General features: G+C 51.9%; 2 protein-coding genes across 2 annotated transcripts in view; one reads left to right on the top strand and one right to left on the bottom strand.

Annotated features, from left to right (window-relative positions):
- The window catches only part of LOC133355844 (cytochrome c oxidase subunit 4 isoform 1, mitochondrial-like), a 554,855-nt gene that overhangs the window by 238,277 nt on the left and 298,960 nt on the right, over window positions 1–17,618 (bottom strand). The gene's annotated exons all lie outside the window — the stretch shown is intronic.
- LOC133355800 (Wilms tumor protein 1-interacting protein homolog) overlaps window positions 1,149–17,618 on the top strand; it is a 70,877-nt gene continuing 54,407 nt past the window's right edge. Inside the window, exons 1-2 of the mRNA XM_061573171.1 lie at window positions 1,149–2,236; window positions 13,343–14,298. Coding sequence (XP_061429155.1) covers window positions 1,941–2,236; window positions 13,343–14,298 — 1,252 coding nt within the window. The 5' untranslated portion in view covers window positions 1,149–1,940. The remainder of the gene's footprint in view (window positions 2,237–13,342; window positions 14,299–17,618) is intronic.

The following is a 17,618-nucleotide window of genomic DNA, read 5'->3' on the forward strand; positions in this document are numbered from 1 at the left end:
GGGCCAGTCAAGCCACACGATGTGGTGACGAGGTTCCACTCAAGTCAAAGTCCGCCGTACGGTGGACATTCCCCTCTCTCTGGGATCAACTCAGGGATCCTGCTAAAGGACACTGGATGCTCTCCCGTGACCCCGGACGCCTGCATGTTCCATCATCACACCTGGTGACGTATCACTCCCTCTTCTAGCAGTTAACATCCTCCGCCATCCGTCTTCGTTGCTCCCATCACCCCCTGTCATCCCATATCATCGAATTACATCCCTCGCCTGGTATGCAGGATGTCGTGGTTTCGATCCCGACCCTGAACGCCTGCTGTATATTTGGAGTTTGCACGTCTCTCTCTCCTGTCTCTCTCCGTGGTCGCGTAGATTTTTCTCCGGGCCCTCTGGTTTGTTCCTCCACATTGAGAACCAACATCACGTGCCGAGAGCATTGGGCTGCTTTACATTTCCACGTGATGATGATAAGCCACTTTGTTGTGCTATAATTCTTGGCCAGGTCGCTTCTGCAAAGCTCAGTGAACCTTACCTGGCAGGGTTAAAAAAATTGTTTATAGTTTTTATTGTATCGCATCAATGCAGGGTTATAGTTTTATAGTTTACATAACCCCCCTCCCTCTATCACCCCACTTAATCGTATCTCTCTACATCTTCCCACTCCATTCCGCATCAAACTCTCCCCACCTAATATCCACTACCCCCCATCATCATCATACTCTCCGTAATCTCTCTCCATCCCCATCCTACCCCCCCCTCCCAACGACCCATAATCATCTCCCTCCCAACTCTCCCGATAAATCACCCCCCCCCCCTCCCAAAGACCCAGAATCATCACCACCCCTCCCAACGACCCAGAATCACCCCCCCCCCCCTCCCAACAATCCAGAATCATCACCCCCCCCACCCCTCCCAACGACCCAGAATCATCACCCCTCCCTCCCAACGACCCAGAATCATCACCCCCCCCTCCCAACTCTCCCGATTCATCTCCCACCACCCCTCCACGCATCCACCCAACGCCAACCCCGGCCACGTGACCCGTCCGCGAGCGCGCGAAGCCTCGCCACGCCACGCACTACTTGGCGCGCGCGCACACACACCCCCAACCACCCATCGGAGGAAGCGCGCCCGTTGTCGTGGTGCGTTGCGCGCGCCGCGTTACGCGGAATGCCGGAGATATCCCTCCGCGCGTCGGTGGCGGCGGTGTCGGCGCACGGGGGGCGGGGGGAGCGGTTCCGCGCACATCGAAGCAGCGGGCGGCAGCAGCAGCAGCAGCGGCTCTCTTCCCCAACGCCTCCCTACAAACTCTGCCATCATAGCTAGCTCTGTCTCTCTCGCTCTTGCAGGCGAGCAAGCGGTGAAAAGAAAGGATCGTGGACGTTCAACGCAGACAGCGGCAGACAGCGGCAGCATCAGAGTCGTCACCGCTGCTCGCTTCATGGCTCCACCGCCGCGCACGGAGCCGGGCGGGCGCGAGTGACTCCCGGATGATTTTACCGTCACCTCGTCACTAACGCCATCGTCGTCGTCGTCGTCATCATCTCGTCCGCGGGTGGGAACGGCGGTCACGAGTGGCTGCCCCCCCCCCCTCCCTCCATCGCCTCTTCGACCATCGTCTCGGTCGGCAACCTCCATCGCCTCGCTCCCACGTTCACCCACCATCACCTCCTCAATCTTCTTCATCTCTCTCCGTCGTCACCCCCTCGCCTCCACCGCCTTCATCCCTGACCGACGGGGAGTGGTGACGGAGGGCAAGCGGGTCCCCTCTCCCATCACCACCTCCATCATCATCCTCCATCCCAGCACCCCACGTCCATCATCACCGCATCACCCTCCATCATCGTGCTCCTCCTTCCACCTCCATCCCAGCACCGGTGAAGAAGAAGGAGGAGGACGAGGAGGACGAGGAGGAGGAGGTTACCCAGGCTGAACCCTTCGCCATGGGCTCTTGCGAGAAGGACTTCGCCTCCACGGCGGCCGAGGGGCCACTGCGGCTGAGGCGGTCGGGCCCCGGGGCCCAGGACGTGAGGCTGGGGGGGTCCCGGGGGGTCGCTCTGCACGGGGGGGGGCCCCCCTCCGGGGTGCCCCGAGAGTTCGAGGCCGCGGGGCCCGGTGGGTACCCCTCGGGGCCCGGTGGGTACCCGGTGGGGCACGGTGGGTACCCCCCCGCGGGGCCCGGGGACGTCGCGGCCGTGCTCGCGGGACTCCGCATCTACGGCGACGGCGGGCACGGCAGGTCAGTTGGTGGCGGACGAAGGGGGAGTCGTGGTGGGGGGTGGTGGTGGGGGGTGGTGGTGGTGGTGGTGGGGGGTGGTGGTGGTGGTGGGGGGTGGTGGGGAGTGGTGGTGTTGGTGGTGGGGAGTGGTGGTGTTGGTGGTGGGGGAAGTGGTGTTGGGGGGGGGGGTGAGTGGTAGTGGTGGGGGGAGTGGTGGTGGGAGTGGTGGGGGTAGTGGTGATGGTGGGGGGAGTGGTGGTGGTGGGGAGAGTGGTGGTGGTGGGGAGAGTGGTGGTGGGGGGGAGAGTGGTGGGGGGAGTGGTGGTGATGGTGGGGGGGGGGAGGTGGTGGTGGTGGGGGGAGTGGTGGTGGTGGGAGTGTTGTTGGGGGTGGTGGTGAGAGAGTTGTTGGGGGTGGTGGTGGGAGAGTGTTGGTGAGGGGTGGTGTTAGTGGGGGGGGGGGTGGTGTTGGTGGGGGGGTGGTGTTGGTGGGGGGGAGGAGGAGCGGTGGAGCAGCGGTTAGCGCGCCGAACTACGAACCCTGCGACCCGAGTCGCGATTCCCGCTCGCAGCCCGACAACACCCGGTGACGATTATCGGAACCGATCCTGGGCCTCCCCTAGGTCGACTCTGCCTCAAATGAGTACCTGGCGCGGTGTGTAGTAAACATCGTCACTGGGGAGACGAAGGCGGTCGGGCGTGGTGTTGGCCACCCACCCCCTCGTGTGCCGTGTCGGCCTTCGTAGGTGCTCGCTAACAGCACTTGCCCCAACAGTCTGTTACAGGCTACACGGGAGGAGGGGGGCCTTTGTCTTTGTTGCGTGTGTGTCTGTTTTAGAGCGTGTTCATGTGTATGGGCACTGTGTTGGCACAGGTGCCGCATCCTCTGCCAGTCATCTCAGTCATCCCATAAACACCTGGGTCTGTCCCATGACCTCCTGCCGTCGTGTCTACCGGACACTTTAAGTGGCCTCGAAGTGCACCTAGCCTGGCACAAGCGCCGCGGTGACGTCACCGCCACTTAGTGGCTGGCGAATGGCGGCTGTTGTGTTGTCGTTGTGAATGGGAACTTGGATCGGTGTGTGTACGTGTCTGTCTGTGATTGAGTGATTGTGTGTGTGTGCGCCTGTGCATGTGGGGAGCGGTAGTGTAGCGGTTAGTCCAATTCCCGCTCACGGCCAACACCGGTGAAGATTATCTGAACCGGTCCTGGACCTCCCCTAGGTCGACTCGGCCTCAAATGAGTACCTGGTGCGATGTGTAAACATCGCTACTAGGGAGACGAAGGCGGCCGGGCGTGGTGCTGGCCACCCACCCCCTCGTGCGCCGTGCCGGCTATCATAGGTGCTTTGCTAACAACACTTGCCCCAACAGTCTATTAAAGGCTACACGGGGGACCTTTGCCTTTGCCGCTATATGTGAGTGATCGTGTGGGGGAGATTGGGCCACATCAGTGTGTGTGCACAAGCATGCTTGTGGGGTCACAGGTCTGCTGGATAAAGGACCCTCCCCATGCAGTAAATCCTTCTCTCACAGTCGCGTCATCCCACAATGATACACGCATACCTTTCAAACCATACGGCTTACTCATTTTCTTGTGCAGGGAAATCGAGTTTGCAGGTCCGTACAGCGTACAGACGTTTCAATACGGGCAAAAAATAGTTTTGTGTCTATTTGTTTGTGTTTCTCTCTTGTGATGGGAGTTTGTAGGATGAACGTTGAGATTTATAAGGGCACGGGGTGACCAGTAAGGTCTGAATTGGTCTGTAATAAGGTAGGCACTGATAAGGGGTTGACAGGTATTTACACACCATATCCCACAATCTATTCCATCTCGTGCACGTGGACTGGTCCAATTGTTCCATTTCCAAGGTGTTTTTTCTCTGGGGGAGCTTCCTCTATACTAAACTTTTTATTTTACCAGGTAAGCCCCATGAGCTATGTAGCTCTTTTTCAGAATCGAGCTGCCCACACATGATAGCTCAACGATGTGGCTTATCGCGTAGAAATGTATAGCAGCCATATACTCTAATTGCACGTTGATTCTTAATGTGGAGGGAAAAACCGGAGGACCCGGAGGAAAATCCACACGACCACGTGGAGAGAGACACGCAACGTCTAAATATACAGGCATCAAGGTTGGGATCGGACCCACGACCTCCTGCATGCCAGGCGAGGTAGTTAACATCTCCACCACCGCGGCGACCCACTCCATTGGTTGTCATTCTGTCACGAGTTATCCATTGTTCCATTATCGCTTCTGGCGAATGTGTCTTGGTCAAGGCCGACGACTTTTCTTAACAGTCGTCATGTTATAATCTTTATAATGTAACATTTGTCTGCTGTTCCACGCACTCTGCTTCCTGCCTCTCTTAAGTCTGATTTCGACCATGGGCATCTCCACGCGTTGTTGTTCCCTCTTCATCATTTGTTCCAATTTCTGAATTGGTGCTCATGATTCAGATCATGATTCAAGTATGTACGTTGAACGTACGTAGCCAATCACGCTAATAGCTTTCTTGCAATGAACATCATCGCAAGATAATTTTCACTGAACTTGTGTTCTTACATTTTTTTTTACATAGCTAATGCAAGCGTATAATGCGATGATGCTCTTTGAAAAAAAGTCACCAGAACTATAATTTTGGATTCACAGAGTGTGTAATTATATATTTTTATGTTTCAAAATAAAGACATAGGCAGAGGAAATGAGGAAGGACTTTAACAGGGGAAGTGGGTTTGACAGCGAGCAGTGTCTCGTGGGAGGGATTTTCAGACAACGGGTGCAGCAGAGGAGAAGGAGCAACCTCTCGCATGAGATCACGGCTCGAGGGGTGTAGAGATAGATAAGAGAGGGAAGAGTCAGGCAGGGGATAAAGAGCCAATAGTGGGTATCTTCATAAACACAGCGAGTGTGATCCTGTAGTTTGATCCAGCCCTGGATTGTGAGCCAGAGTTTTGGGAACACGTGGCCTTGGCCTCAGTTGCAGATAAACGCAAGAAGTCTGTCGGTGGCATTTTGGATGATCTGGAGTTTGAGATGATGGATATTAGGAGGATGTAGAGGTGGTGTGCGTGACTTTAGGTGCCCTTTACACTCTGGCCCCAGGGGTGGGGTCTTTAGGCCCAGACTAGCTGCTCATCATTGAAACATCTGGCTCCAATGTGCACCTTGGCCTCAGGGAGAGCTGTTTCGGTCAGGTATCTATGGCTACTTTTTGTGCAGCAGGATTCATTACAGTATTTGCAACAACGCACACTTCTAGTGCATGAAGCGACACATTCCCTTTGTTATTTAAAGCTGTACAAGTTCACGGGGTGGTGGGGGGGGGAAATCAATGGAGGTATTTTATCGAACTATCCACAAGGGCTTTGTGCCGTTTATCTGTGTGGATGGAGGGGGTCTGTGCATCACATCCCCCCCCCCCCCAATATATTGCTATAAAATATATTTCTGTTTATATGATTGTGGTTATGGTTGTACTTTGTTCATCCCGAATCTCTGCCATTACATACAATGAAACAAGAAAAGGTAAAAAAGAAAAAACAGAAATGTAATACAATACACTATTAGACATAATTGTAAAAAAAACCAAATCAAAGTCCATCATATGTGTTAGTGATTTTTTTATATTCTAGGCAGGAAATTAGTTTTCAAATTTTTATTGTTTTTCTGGGGGGGGGGAACCCCAGACCCCCTGGAATGATTTGGACCCCCCCCAATGTTGACTCCATGGCTACGGCCTTGGTGCCTCTCGCAGTGCTGTCGCCTCCAATGGAGGAGAACCTCCATGGGGTTTGAAGCGTTTGGTGGGCAGAGCCGAATATTTTTCCTCCTTTTTTGCCGTTGCACTTAATTTGTTCAAAGTTCGCCAAATTGGCTCAAAACTGGTTGACATCCTTTCAATTGGTCGTTTACGTCACCGCGACACTATGATAATTGTGCCCCCCCCCCCCCCATTATCATGATAGTTATCGTTAGCGGTGCTGATTATCTAATTATCGGGTCACGTGTATATGACCAGCTGTGCTGGCCCGGCTATACTGAGAGCATTTATTGTACACTGTGACTCTGATGTGACCTGCCGAGCGTTGGCTATTTTGGAGTTCCTGTGTCGAGAAATTACTCTCGGGTTTTGATCCTGGAACTCACAACATTTAATTAGCGGCCGTTAAAAAAGAAATTGTCGTACCCCGCTCACTCATTTGTTGAAATGTTCTCCCATTCCTCCCCCCACCCTCCCTGTCACATTCCGTTTCGCTGATGCCATGATTGCACAGTCTGCATATTCCGCAAGTTAGTGAACCGGGGTTTGGGGTGGGTGGGGGGGAACTTGAAAAGTCGGAGTCAGTATGTGTGTTGTTATTCGTGTTCATCTCCGTTTGAGAACGTCGTCGTTGATTGACGACGATGACGACGATGGATGGTGGTGTCGTGAATAAACGTTGAGATTCGATTCGTCCGTTGACCACCATCGCCCTCGTTTATCCCCCTTCCACTGCTTCGGGCTTTCCCATTGTGGGCATTGCTCCAACAACCTCGGGGTTTCTTTGTCGAAACGAAACGGCTGAATATTTAAAATTGAATATTTTTTAAGTGAGATCTCTCTCTCTCGGCAAATGGCGCTCACAACTGACTTTATAACACCGGCGTGCATTCGGTGTACGCAAAGTGTCAACAACAGTCAATAGTTACTTTTAGTTTTGTGGATTAATACCACCAGAGCTAACAATACAGTGTATAGGATATTTGGACAAGGATATTAGCGGAGTTGGCCAGCCCCAAGCGTTGGCAATTATTCCATGCATTAGTCACCAAACTGTTCAGCGCGAGCAGTAAGGGTTTCAAATGAGTCCAGTGGTTGATGGTAGTGGACTGGGCAGAGCTGCATTCCTCCGCAGGGAGAGTAGCACTTGGCCTGAACCATGGACACTCATTGAAGTGAGTTTTTCGTGGAAGCGGGGAGAGCCGACGGTTTTCGCCCGTACAGCCGCTTTGGCCAAGAGCAGCCCTTTGGACCTGGACAGAAAACCTCACGTGGATTGCAAGATATACCCGCTGTGATGTCGGCAAACAAAACCCAAAAAATTGACACCCGTGGCCAAAGCAGGAGAAAGAATGAATTGATCAGGAGAGAGACGGGAGCAACCTTTGACCTGACCAGCAGCAGCAGCAGAGTTGTTGACCTTACCGAGGCATAATATGCGGATAGGGTGGAGCCTTGAAAGATGAAGGTAACCTGGACCTGGTCAGGGCTAATAGCTGAGAAGTCACGCCTTGGGCTGGAGGCACGAGGCTGTTTGCGAGCAGTGAGCTGCCCCCTGCCCCCCTGCCATCATCCCCTTGTAGCCTCGCTCACTGACACAGGAATGTTTAAAGGTGGCTAGCCTGCCCAGACCGCCCTTGGGCCACCGGGTGCTCTGTGATGTGTGAGCATTCTAGATTTGAAGCTTTCGTGACTGCAAGGATTCATACTCTTAGGCTTTTTCGGTAAAGTCGCGTAGGTAAAAAATAAAAATAATAGAAGTAATAATAGAAGTAAAATAATAAATCACGACGTTTCGGGCGCAACACAAGCGTCCATCATCAGGTGGGACAACCACAGCAAGAAACAAATGCTGAAGTGGGCAAAAGAGCTGCTGTAACAAGGGGCTATATAGGTAAGAGTATGTGTGAGCATCACACGTTATGCTAGGCTTGGGCTCTTTCCCTCGCGCATCGTACGAGCACTGAAAACGGCTCTCACCTTTCGCGTGCCCCCTTTCTCTCGCTCCCTTTCACTGGTGCCGAGGGCGTGTACGTGATGGTGACTTTTGTTATTGTTATTCCGCTGTTACTTGACATTCCCTACCCCCGAGGGTGAAACGTGTAAAAGTTGATCTTTGGGGAGATTTTTTTAAATTGAGATTGTTTAGCCTCTTAAATTCAAAACGATTCTGTTCTCTTTGTTACTCTTTGTGATCAGTAATGTAGAGTTATTTGGCCATGATGCCCTGAAGTTGGTTTTTTAAAATGTTTGTTTTAAATGTTAGCTCCGTACGGTGCATGTTACACATGCATGTCACGTTACTGGTCATTTGCGTTCAACTTTACACCGTATAATTGTCGTAAATAGAAAAGGTTGTTTATAGTTGTAGAATTTTGTCAACAATAATCTTCTGAAGTAATTGTTTAACAAGTTTTAACACGAGCATAAGCATTTAATTCAGTTTCACAATCATATGTCTCACCATTTTACTGAAATACGCTTCAGATTTTTATCTCTCTCCAAAAATATTTGCATTCGGATCAAAGTAGCGTTTACTTTGTAGAGAGCTTACACCATCTGCTTTTATAATAAATCTGCTGGCATTCGACCGTCGCTCGTGACCACTGCTGCGATCGCGTTCGCCATGGGGCGCACCTGCTTTTGTGAGGAGTGATGTGTTTGGATTATTTCGATTATTTTTGCTGCTATAAATTTCCACGTAACAAGCCACTTTTTTCGAGCTATTGCTTGTGGCGAGGTAGTTTCTGAAAAATAAGTTGATCGCTCAGTGGCTTTACCTGATGAGATAAATAATAGTTTATTTTTATTTTTTTAAAGTGATTTTGTTGACCTTTCCTATACTTTGCACTCCTATCGTGTTTTTGTATCGTTTGTTGTTGTAACATTCTGACCCCGTGCCCCTACTGGACAACTGTGAAAAAGAGTGGGACCGTCACAGCCAGATTTTCTGTGAAAAAGAGCTTTGCAGCTAATCGGATTCCTCCTCCAGTCTAACGAAAGCATCCGATTCTAAAATATTCTCATCATGGCAATGCGACCGTTGTGATGATACTGGACATTTCAAAAAAAATATAGCTTCTTGTAGCACGTCGGATTCCTCCAGCACAAATGGACATTTTCTCATTCTGAAGGGATGGCCAGTGCTTTAGGAAACGTCGCGACTACGGATGGCGCCGAGGGCCGGCCCCCCCCTCCCTTGTCAGGCGCTGCAAAAGCGGCTGGCACGTTTTGCGTTGCGATAACGCGTCGAGCGGGCACGTGTGCCGAGTTTGCTGCCGAAGCGATAGCCTGGCTACGGCGAGTGTTGTAAATGCTGCACGTCGCTGATAGTCGCGACACCTTTGACCTAACCTTAGCTGCCGTCACGCTCCACCCCCCGCCAACCCCCAGTCATTTTCTGCGGTGCCTCCGTAAATTTGGCAAAGCAGGCGGCCGGTGCAGCTGCGCTGTGTCGAGCGGCGACCGTGTCGCGCCGCGGTCGATTGTCGATTAACGGCGATGCAAGATATGCGGTAATGCAGACAGCTGGAGAAGTTGTATAAACATTATTTTTTACCGTCATGGTAAAAGTGAGCATAATTTGCGGATGGGTGGAGCCTTTAAAGTGCAGCGGGAATGGAGAGGGTCTGAGGTGGCGAGGGTGTATCCGGTGTAGGTGGTCAGGGAACTGGAGTTACACAAATCGGTTGTCTCACTTTACTCCCTCGCCTGGTATGCAGGAGGTCGTGCATTCGATGCCAACCCTGACACCTGCCTGTATTTTTTGAGTTTGCATGTTATTCCCCATGGTCGCCTGGATTTTTCTCCGGGTCCTCCGGCTGTTCCCTTCACATTTAGAAACATGCATTTGAAGTGTTTACCTGCTTTACATTTCCACGCGATGATAAGCCACTTCGTTGAGCTATCGTTTGTGGCCAGGTCGCGTCTAAAAAAGAGCTGTGTAGCTCAGTGGACTAGACCTCGTAAAATAAAAAAAAATAGTTAAATAGTTGTCATAGTTTTTAATAGAAATCTTGGCGTGCGCATTGCATCCTAACTGCGTTGCAGCCGGAGAGAAAAAATGCTATTAAAGTGAGGAGGCAAAGAAGTTGAGGGAACTTTGCGAGTGACCTCGGTGTGATGCTACTGTGGAGGCATCTGTGGTTGTACCGTGCGATAACCCTCCGGTGCGTTCCCACATTTTACCGCGAGTCGTCCGGTACGACGTCCGACGTTTCGGTCCGCGTGCCCGGGGTTGCTTCTTCCGCGACCGAATTCGTGAGGCGCTCAACGTCGCAGGAGGAGGACATTGCTCCGCCAAAGACTGCGTGGCATGACCTGAAAACGCATAGCGATGCCCATAGACTCACGCAGAGACCCATAGACTCGCGCAGAGACCCATAGACTCATGCAGAGACCCATAGGCTCACGCAGAGACCCATAGACTCGCGCAGAGACCCATAGGCTCGCGCAGAGACCCATAGCTTGTTGTCCTGCCCCCACACCTGTGATTTGCATGGTTGGCCACTTACGGTGCGAAAAAAGTTCAACATACTGGACATGCACCTCCGGTTTGTACGAGTCGATGCTCACCCGAATGAGAGTGCAACCAAAGTTTCGGAGGGGGAAACAGGGCACCTAGATATTTAACAGCACCTACCCCCCTCGCATCCTACTTTTCACCTTCCCCCTCTCACCTCCGATTGGCTACGTGACGGTGCGAAAGAAGTTCAACGTTACGTACGTAATGTAACTGCTTCACGACGGCCGGTCCCGAATCGCGGTGCAGGTGCCGGCTTATCCGTCGCATTCTGTGCCAGCAGCTATACACGCGGCGGTATCTCTCACTGGTGCTAGTTGACGGAGCGCGCCGCATGAAGGTTACCGCGCGCTCGGCGGCGTTTTTGCGGTTTTTGGATTTTTTGACACGTGAATGAAGGGACGGAAAGCGCGCTTCAGTGGCAAGACACCTGGCCGCGTCGGGTTAATCCAGGTGAAAGCAAAATCCGTGCGGGCCGAGGGGTTAGCCAGCGTGGCCCACGACTCTCGCGGTGCTTGCTTCGCGCTGGAATCTAGAGTACGTCGTCAAAGTCTTGAGCGTTAGAAGCTATAAAACTTTACATTTTTTTATTATCTTCTTGGTTCTTTCGGTAAAGTCACGTAGAAGGGACATAATAAAATAAATATAACATAATAAAATAATTCTCACGACGTTTCGGCCACAACGCAAGCAGCCATCCTCAGGTGAAGAACAGGTCTGACGCTGTCTTTCCGACAGACCTGTTCTTCACCTGAGGACGGCTGCTTGCGTTGTGGCAGAAACGTCGTGAGAATTATTTTATTATGTTTTATTTTTATTATTTTATTTTTTCCCTTCTACGTGACTTTACCGAAAGAACCAAGAAGATGAATTCCTGCAGTCGCGAAAGCTTTAAATCGAAATTTTTTATTAAACCAAGGAAGGCTCGCTTAGCTATGAAGCTCTTTATTCAGAAGCAACCTCGCCACAAATGATAACACAACGAAGTGGCTGATCACCATGTGGACCTTTATAGCAGCCAAATTACTCTAAACGCATGTTGTTTCTAAATGTGGAGGGAAAAACCGAAGGACCCAGAGAAAAAGCCACGGGATCACGGGGAGAGAGAGACACACAGACTCTAAATACACAGCAGGCATCAGGGTCAGGATCGAACCCACGACCTCCTCCATACCAGGCGAGGTAGTATTTGCGATTGTGTTTTAAGTTTTTTTTATATACATTGCAAAATTGCGGTATGTGCAAGCGGAACATATATGTTGGGTGAAGTGCACTGTGTGTTCTAAAATACTGCCTTCTACACACAGTATGGCACGGTTGTTTTTTTTATTAACAGTAATCCATTTTACGGAGAATACTTTAAGCAGTAATAACAGGAAACGTCGCCATTGTTCACGTTCTACTTTGTTGCGACGGAGCGCCTCTTCGAAGCCAAAAATGGGTTTTGTCCATTTCGTGAGGCATTGGCGTTTGAAAGGGAAGCTTATGGCTTGCACTCCCTCCGGCAGCGACTGAGTAAACAGCTCTGAGAACCTGGGTTTAATCCCGGCCACTGCTTTGCGTGAATCGATGGCCCTCCAGCAGAAGGTTTGATTGCAGCTTGGAGGGTCTTGCTCAACTGCAGGCAAACTGCACAGTGTCTGGCCAGTTGAGACGTCCATTTGTGATTTGGTGTCATTACCACCCTTGAAAGGTGAAACTGAAATGAGAAGATTTAAGAATTGTGCTTTAGCCATTGACAGAACCTGTTTGAACATTGGCAACCACCCACCTCATGCTGGTAATGTCCATTTCAATTGCTGCAAAGAAATGCCTAGATCAGGGGTCGGCAACCTACGGCTCCGGAGCCGCATGCGGCTCTTTACGGGCTGCTTCTTGACGATATGTACGTATGTACTCAGATGCATTGCGGCTCTTGAAATACTGAATTTTGTACCAAATTGGAAAGAAATGGCTCTTCTTGTTATTTTGGTTGCCGACCCCTGGCCTAGATAGTCGTTTTGGTTTACAACTTCCTGTAAACGGTGGCTTTAACTCGTGAGTTAAAATCCTCCACTCCTCTTGAAAATTGTTGTTTAAAAGACACCGCTATTGTTAACATATCGTACATTCTGTACAAAGGAGCATTTTTTAAATGTGAACATACCTATGTTTTGTTTGGGCGAATGTACAGAATTCACAAGTGTGTGTATGTATGTTGAACTTCTTTCGCACCGTACATAGCCAGCCGTGCTAATCAGAGGTGCGAGGGAAGGACAACAAACTAAACACAAAAAGCAGTTCTAAAGAAATGAGTTTTCAACATTTTTCAATCTAGATTTAAAAGTGCACTGTGTAGAACTATGCGGCGCGTGCGTAGCGCAGGTGGCAGAGATAACGCAGCGTGTACCGTGCCTGCCACACGCGTTGCGCTTCACAAACGTGGATGCACGTGTGTGCTGCGTGTTGCCCATTGTGAGCGGTGGCCTTGGTGGAGCGTGCTCTGCTGTGCGCTAGACTCGCAGCGCTTGCGAACAAAACCGTCTCATCTCAACCGTAATGCTCCGAGACAAGTAGAGTCTGCAGGTACCTTAGGCAGAAAACAAACATATTAAAACCATCAGGGTCTGAGAAAAGTTTGGGCGTTTTCTATCCCCGTAAGTAGTTCACAAGCGTCCCGCGATGCCAGTGCTGTCCACGTGAGATTTCACTCATTAAAACGTATCCTTAGCATTACGAAACTCATCAATACGGCTCATTCTTAAGCGCGTATTTGTTTTTTGCACCGTTTGAACCCTGCGCAACTGCCAATATCCCATTTATACCGTCGTCGCGTCAACCCGCGCGTTGGCTTCCGCAGGTATTCCCAGGAGAGCAAGCGCGCCAGTCTGGGCGCCTCCTACGACACTTCCACGCGCATTGGCGGCGGCAACGGAATGGCGATGCCGGGCGGCCCCTCGTCACTCCAGGACCCTCGGCTCGCCGGCAGCCCTCGCTCCAGCCTGGGCCTGCAGCCGTCCGATCATCCTCACGGCCTGCCTAGCCCGCGCGGCTCCTACACGGGCCCGTTCGACAAGTACGCCAGCCCGCGCTCCAGCCTCGTGCTGGCACCGGGCTCTCTGTACGCGAGCCAGCGCGACGACGCGGCGGGCGCGGCCCCCGGCAGCGCCCGTTCCAGCCTGGGCTACGGCGGCGAGCTGCCGGCCAGCCCGCGCGCCAGCCTCATCGGTCACTCCGCGGAAGCGGCGGGTGGTGCGGCCGCCGCTGTTGCCGCGGCCGCGGCGGCCGCGGCTGCTGCGGTGACGGTCGGCGGCAGCAACCGCACGAGCGGGATCAGCATGGGCTATGACGACCGTTGCCCCGCGATGAGCCCGCGCTCCAGCACGGGCAGCCAGTACTCGCACGCTGTCAGCCCGCGCGAGAGCTACACCAACTACACGGGCGACTTCGACGCCTTCCGCGTGCCGCACGGCCTCCACGCGGGTGCCGGACACGTGGGTCTGCAGCAGCTGCAGCAGCAGCAGCACCAGCAGCAGCACCAGCAGTACCAGCAGCAGTACCAGCAGCAGCACCAGCAGCAACAGTACCAGCACCCGTTCCACGCCGTGGTCAGCCCGCGCTCAAGTCTGTCGAGCCACAGCTCGCGCAGTTCCCGGGGTTCTGGCGCCGGCTACCCCGAGCTGCAGCTGCCATCACCGCGCTCCTCGCTGGGCCACGAGGAGGCGGTGCCCGTTCCCGTGGAGACGGCGCAGATGCTGGCGTGCACGCCGTTCAGCCAGCAGAAGGCCTACGCCGCCCACCCGCTCACGATGTCAGGTACCGACGGAGCCGCCCCGCGTGCTGTGGCCACTGTGACGCCGGTGGGGAAAATGAAAGGCGCGAGGTCTTGAGCAAGTGAACGAGTGAATGCGTACGTTCATAAGAATTCTCACAAGGTGATGGTCCGAAGGTTACCGAGTGACTCAGAGGTCAAGAGCGTCGAGCTGGCACCGATAAATAAGGGTCCTGGCTTTGAATTCAGGCAGCTGTGCCTGTGATTAAACCGGCTTCTCAACTGTAGCGAATGTGATGTTCATAGCTCGGTTGCCAATAACCGCACAACAACAACAAAAAATCCATTGCTTAAAATTGGTTCTGCTCTTACTTTAGTAAAAAAAAATCCAGCTCTCTGAGAGTTAAAATATCAGTTTGTTGACGAGTGGGGTGAGAAGATGCTGTTCTCTATTGTGTGAACCAGAGGTCACTTGAAGGGATTTCAGAGGCAGCTCTAGGGTGTCCGCTTTCGCAGGCCGTTATCTCACTTGAAGAGTTTTTGCGCTGCTTTGTGAGATCCGAATGGGTACTTTGTCTCTTGATTTGATGCCGATTAGCGCAATTGCCATTCAACTGGAGAAAAATTACCAAAAACAAACCCCCCTTTTCCCTTCCAAGCAAAACACATGGCAAATAGCCGACTGTGGCACAACGTTTGCTATGTGCCGTCACGAATCGCAGGGAATTAAATTATAAAAAAAACCCATTGGGTTCCATCGGTCTAAGGGCTGTGGTGGAATCGGCTTGGACGTGGATCGTAACCTTCGTGCAGTGCACGCTGCGTGGACCCCTCGTGGCACCTGTGAGTCACTTGGGACCCCTCCTCTGGCACGTCCCACAGATCACTCGGGGCCCCTTTGTCTGCTTCCCTCCTTTGTGACGTGCGAGAGGCCTCCTGCCTTGCATTGTTTCTGCACGACCCCGTCACGTAGTGGCCAGCCGTCAGTAAATTACCGATGGGCATTTCCTTTCTCGCAACGCTCGCGTGCCACGCGTGTCCGAACGAGTTCCCACCTGCAACTGCGCATTACGATCGGAGGAGACGGCATATCACAACCGACATAGTACTGCCCGTAGACTCAACATTGCCCCCCATGGACTCAATACTGCCCGTAGACTCAACACTGCCCATGGACTCAACACTGCCCGCAGACTTAACACTGCCCGTAGACTTAACACTGCCCGTAGACTCAACACTGCCCGTAGACTCAACATTGCCCATAGACTCAACACTGCCCGTAGACTCAACACTGCCCGTGGACTCAACACTGCCCATGGACTCAACACTGCCCGTAGACTCAACACTGCCCATGGACTCAACGCTGCCCATGGACTCAACGCTACCCATAGACTCAACACCGCCCATAGACTCAACACCGCCCATAGACTCAAGACCGCCCATAGACTCAACACTGCACCATAGACTCAACACTGCCCATATACTCAACACTGCCCATATACTCAACACTACCCATAGACTCAACACCGCCCATAGACTCAACACCGCCCATAGACTCAAGACTGCCCATAGACTCAACACTGCCCATAGACTCAACACTGCCCATAGACTCAACACCGCCCATAGATTCAAGACTGCCCATAGACTCAAGACTGCCCATAGACTCAACACCGCCCATAGACTCAACACCGCCCATAGACTCAACCACCGCCCATGGACTCAACACTACCCATAGTTTGTTGTCCTTCCCCCGCACCTCCGATTCGCACAGTTGGCTTACGTACAGTGCGAAGGAAGTTCAACATACATGCTTTTGACTACCGCTATTACCACGTGTGATCAACCCTCTAGATGACGATGTTCAACTTGGACCATTTTCTATTTGCTGCCGTCGTTTCCATAGCGCTGTCGATCTTTACGTAACATGCAGTCTGCGCGCACAGTGGACGACACGTTCAGAGAAGCTTTGTAACGCCTTCCTTCCACTGCGCGCATTGCAAGCATGCCTTGAAATAATACACGCGCTTGTATGTGTGTGTGTGCGCGTGCGTGTCTCTGTGCACCACGCATAAAATGCTTAGTGTTCACAAGTGTAGAACTATGCGGCGCGTTGTAGCGCAAGTGGCAGAGATAACGCAGCGTGTACCGTGCCTGCCGGTTGCACTTCACAAACGTGGATGGGTGTGTGTGTGTGTGTGCTGCGCACTGCCCACTGTGAAGCGGTGCGCTTGGTACCTCGCCTGGTATACAGGAGGTTGTGGGTTCGATCCCGACACTGACGCCTGCTGTATATTTTGAGTTTGCATGGTCTCCCTGTGGTCGCTTGAATTTTTCTCGGGATTCTCCTGTTTTTCCCTCCACATTCATAATCAACATCACGCGTTTAGAGTATTTGGCTGCTATTTATTTTCATGCGATGATAATTCACTTCGTTGAGCTATCATTTGTGGCCAGGTTGCTTCTCAAAAATACCTATTGTGGTTCAGTGGGCTTTACTGGTAAAATAAAAAAATTTTATTGAGTAAAAAAAAATGTAGTTTTTTTATTTTAGTTGACCATCTCATCTCAACCGTGATGTGCTAAACGACACACATAGAGGCTGCAAGTAACGTAGACCAAAAAAGACCTTATCGGTGAAGTTTTGGGCAACAGCCCTTCTTCATATGTAATTTCCTCTTTCGGATAGCGTTGTTGTGATTGCGCACCACTGCCAACAGCGGCAGCAGTGTCGCCCGCTGATTTAAAGAGGCGTTTGGAAGCTAACCCCCTCTCCAGGTCACAGTCTCATCGTGGCGGAGGAAAGATACTGGAGGGCACTAAGCTTATCCTGTTCCTCACCGCAGCATCGCAAATGTTGCGCACGCAACATTTCGATAGGCCTAGTGGAAGTCTCCACCCACCATCGTGCAGGTTACGGTAGCGGTGCGCGTATCACTCGCCCCCCCCCACCAACCATACGACTCGCCATCCCAAGATGTCTGGGCATTTCCTTCAGATTTATTCGTCACGTCTTAGTGCCGAAGGATGAGTTGCACGGCGGTCATTCCTCGCAGCCGCGCGTTGCGTAGGCATGGCCCCGGCGCTGCGTCACAAACAGGATGTGGTGGGAGCTTCCCTCGCACTGATAAGCCTGGCCAAAGATTATCACCCACGTGGACTCACTTTGAGGAACTTGTGTCCTACATATTTTTTGTTATCAGCCAGAGCCACCACTCACGTCATCACAGACCATGTTAAATTGGATGTAAACTCGTTATTATCATCTCCCACTCATCTGATGAGCACGGTTGGCTACGTACTGTGCGAAATAAGCTCAACACACACACGTACATTAAGCTGGTTTTACCAGGGAAATCCTCATTGA

Source organism: Lethenteron reissneri, chromosome 52 (assembly GCF_015708825.2).
Source record: "Lethenteron reissneri isolate LAM-NWPU_2019-01 chromosome 52, ASM1570882v1, whole genome shotgun sequence".
Taxonomy (NCBI): domain Eukaryota; kingdom Metazoa; phylum Chordata; class Hyperoartia; order Petromyzontiformes; family Petromyzontidae; genus Lethenteron; species Lethenteron reissneri.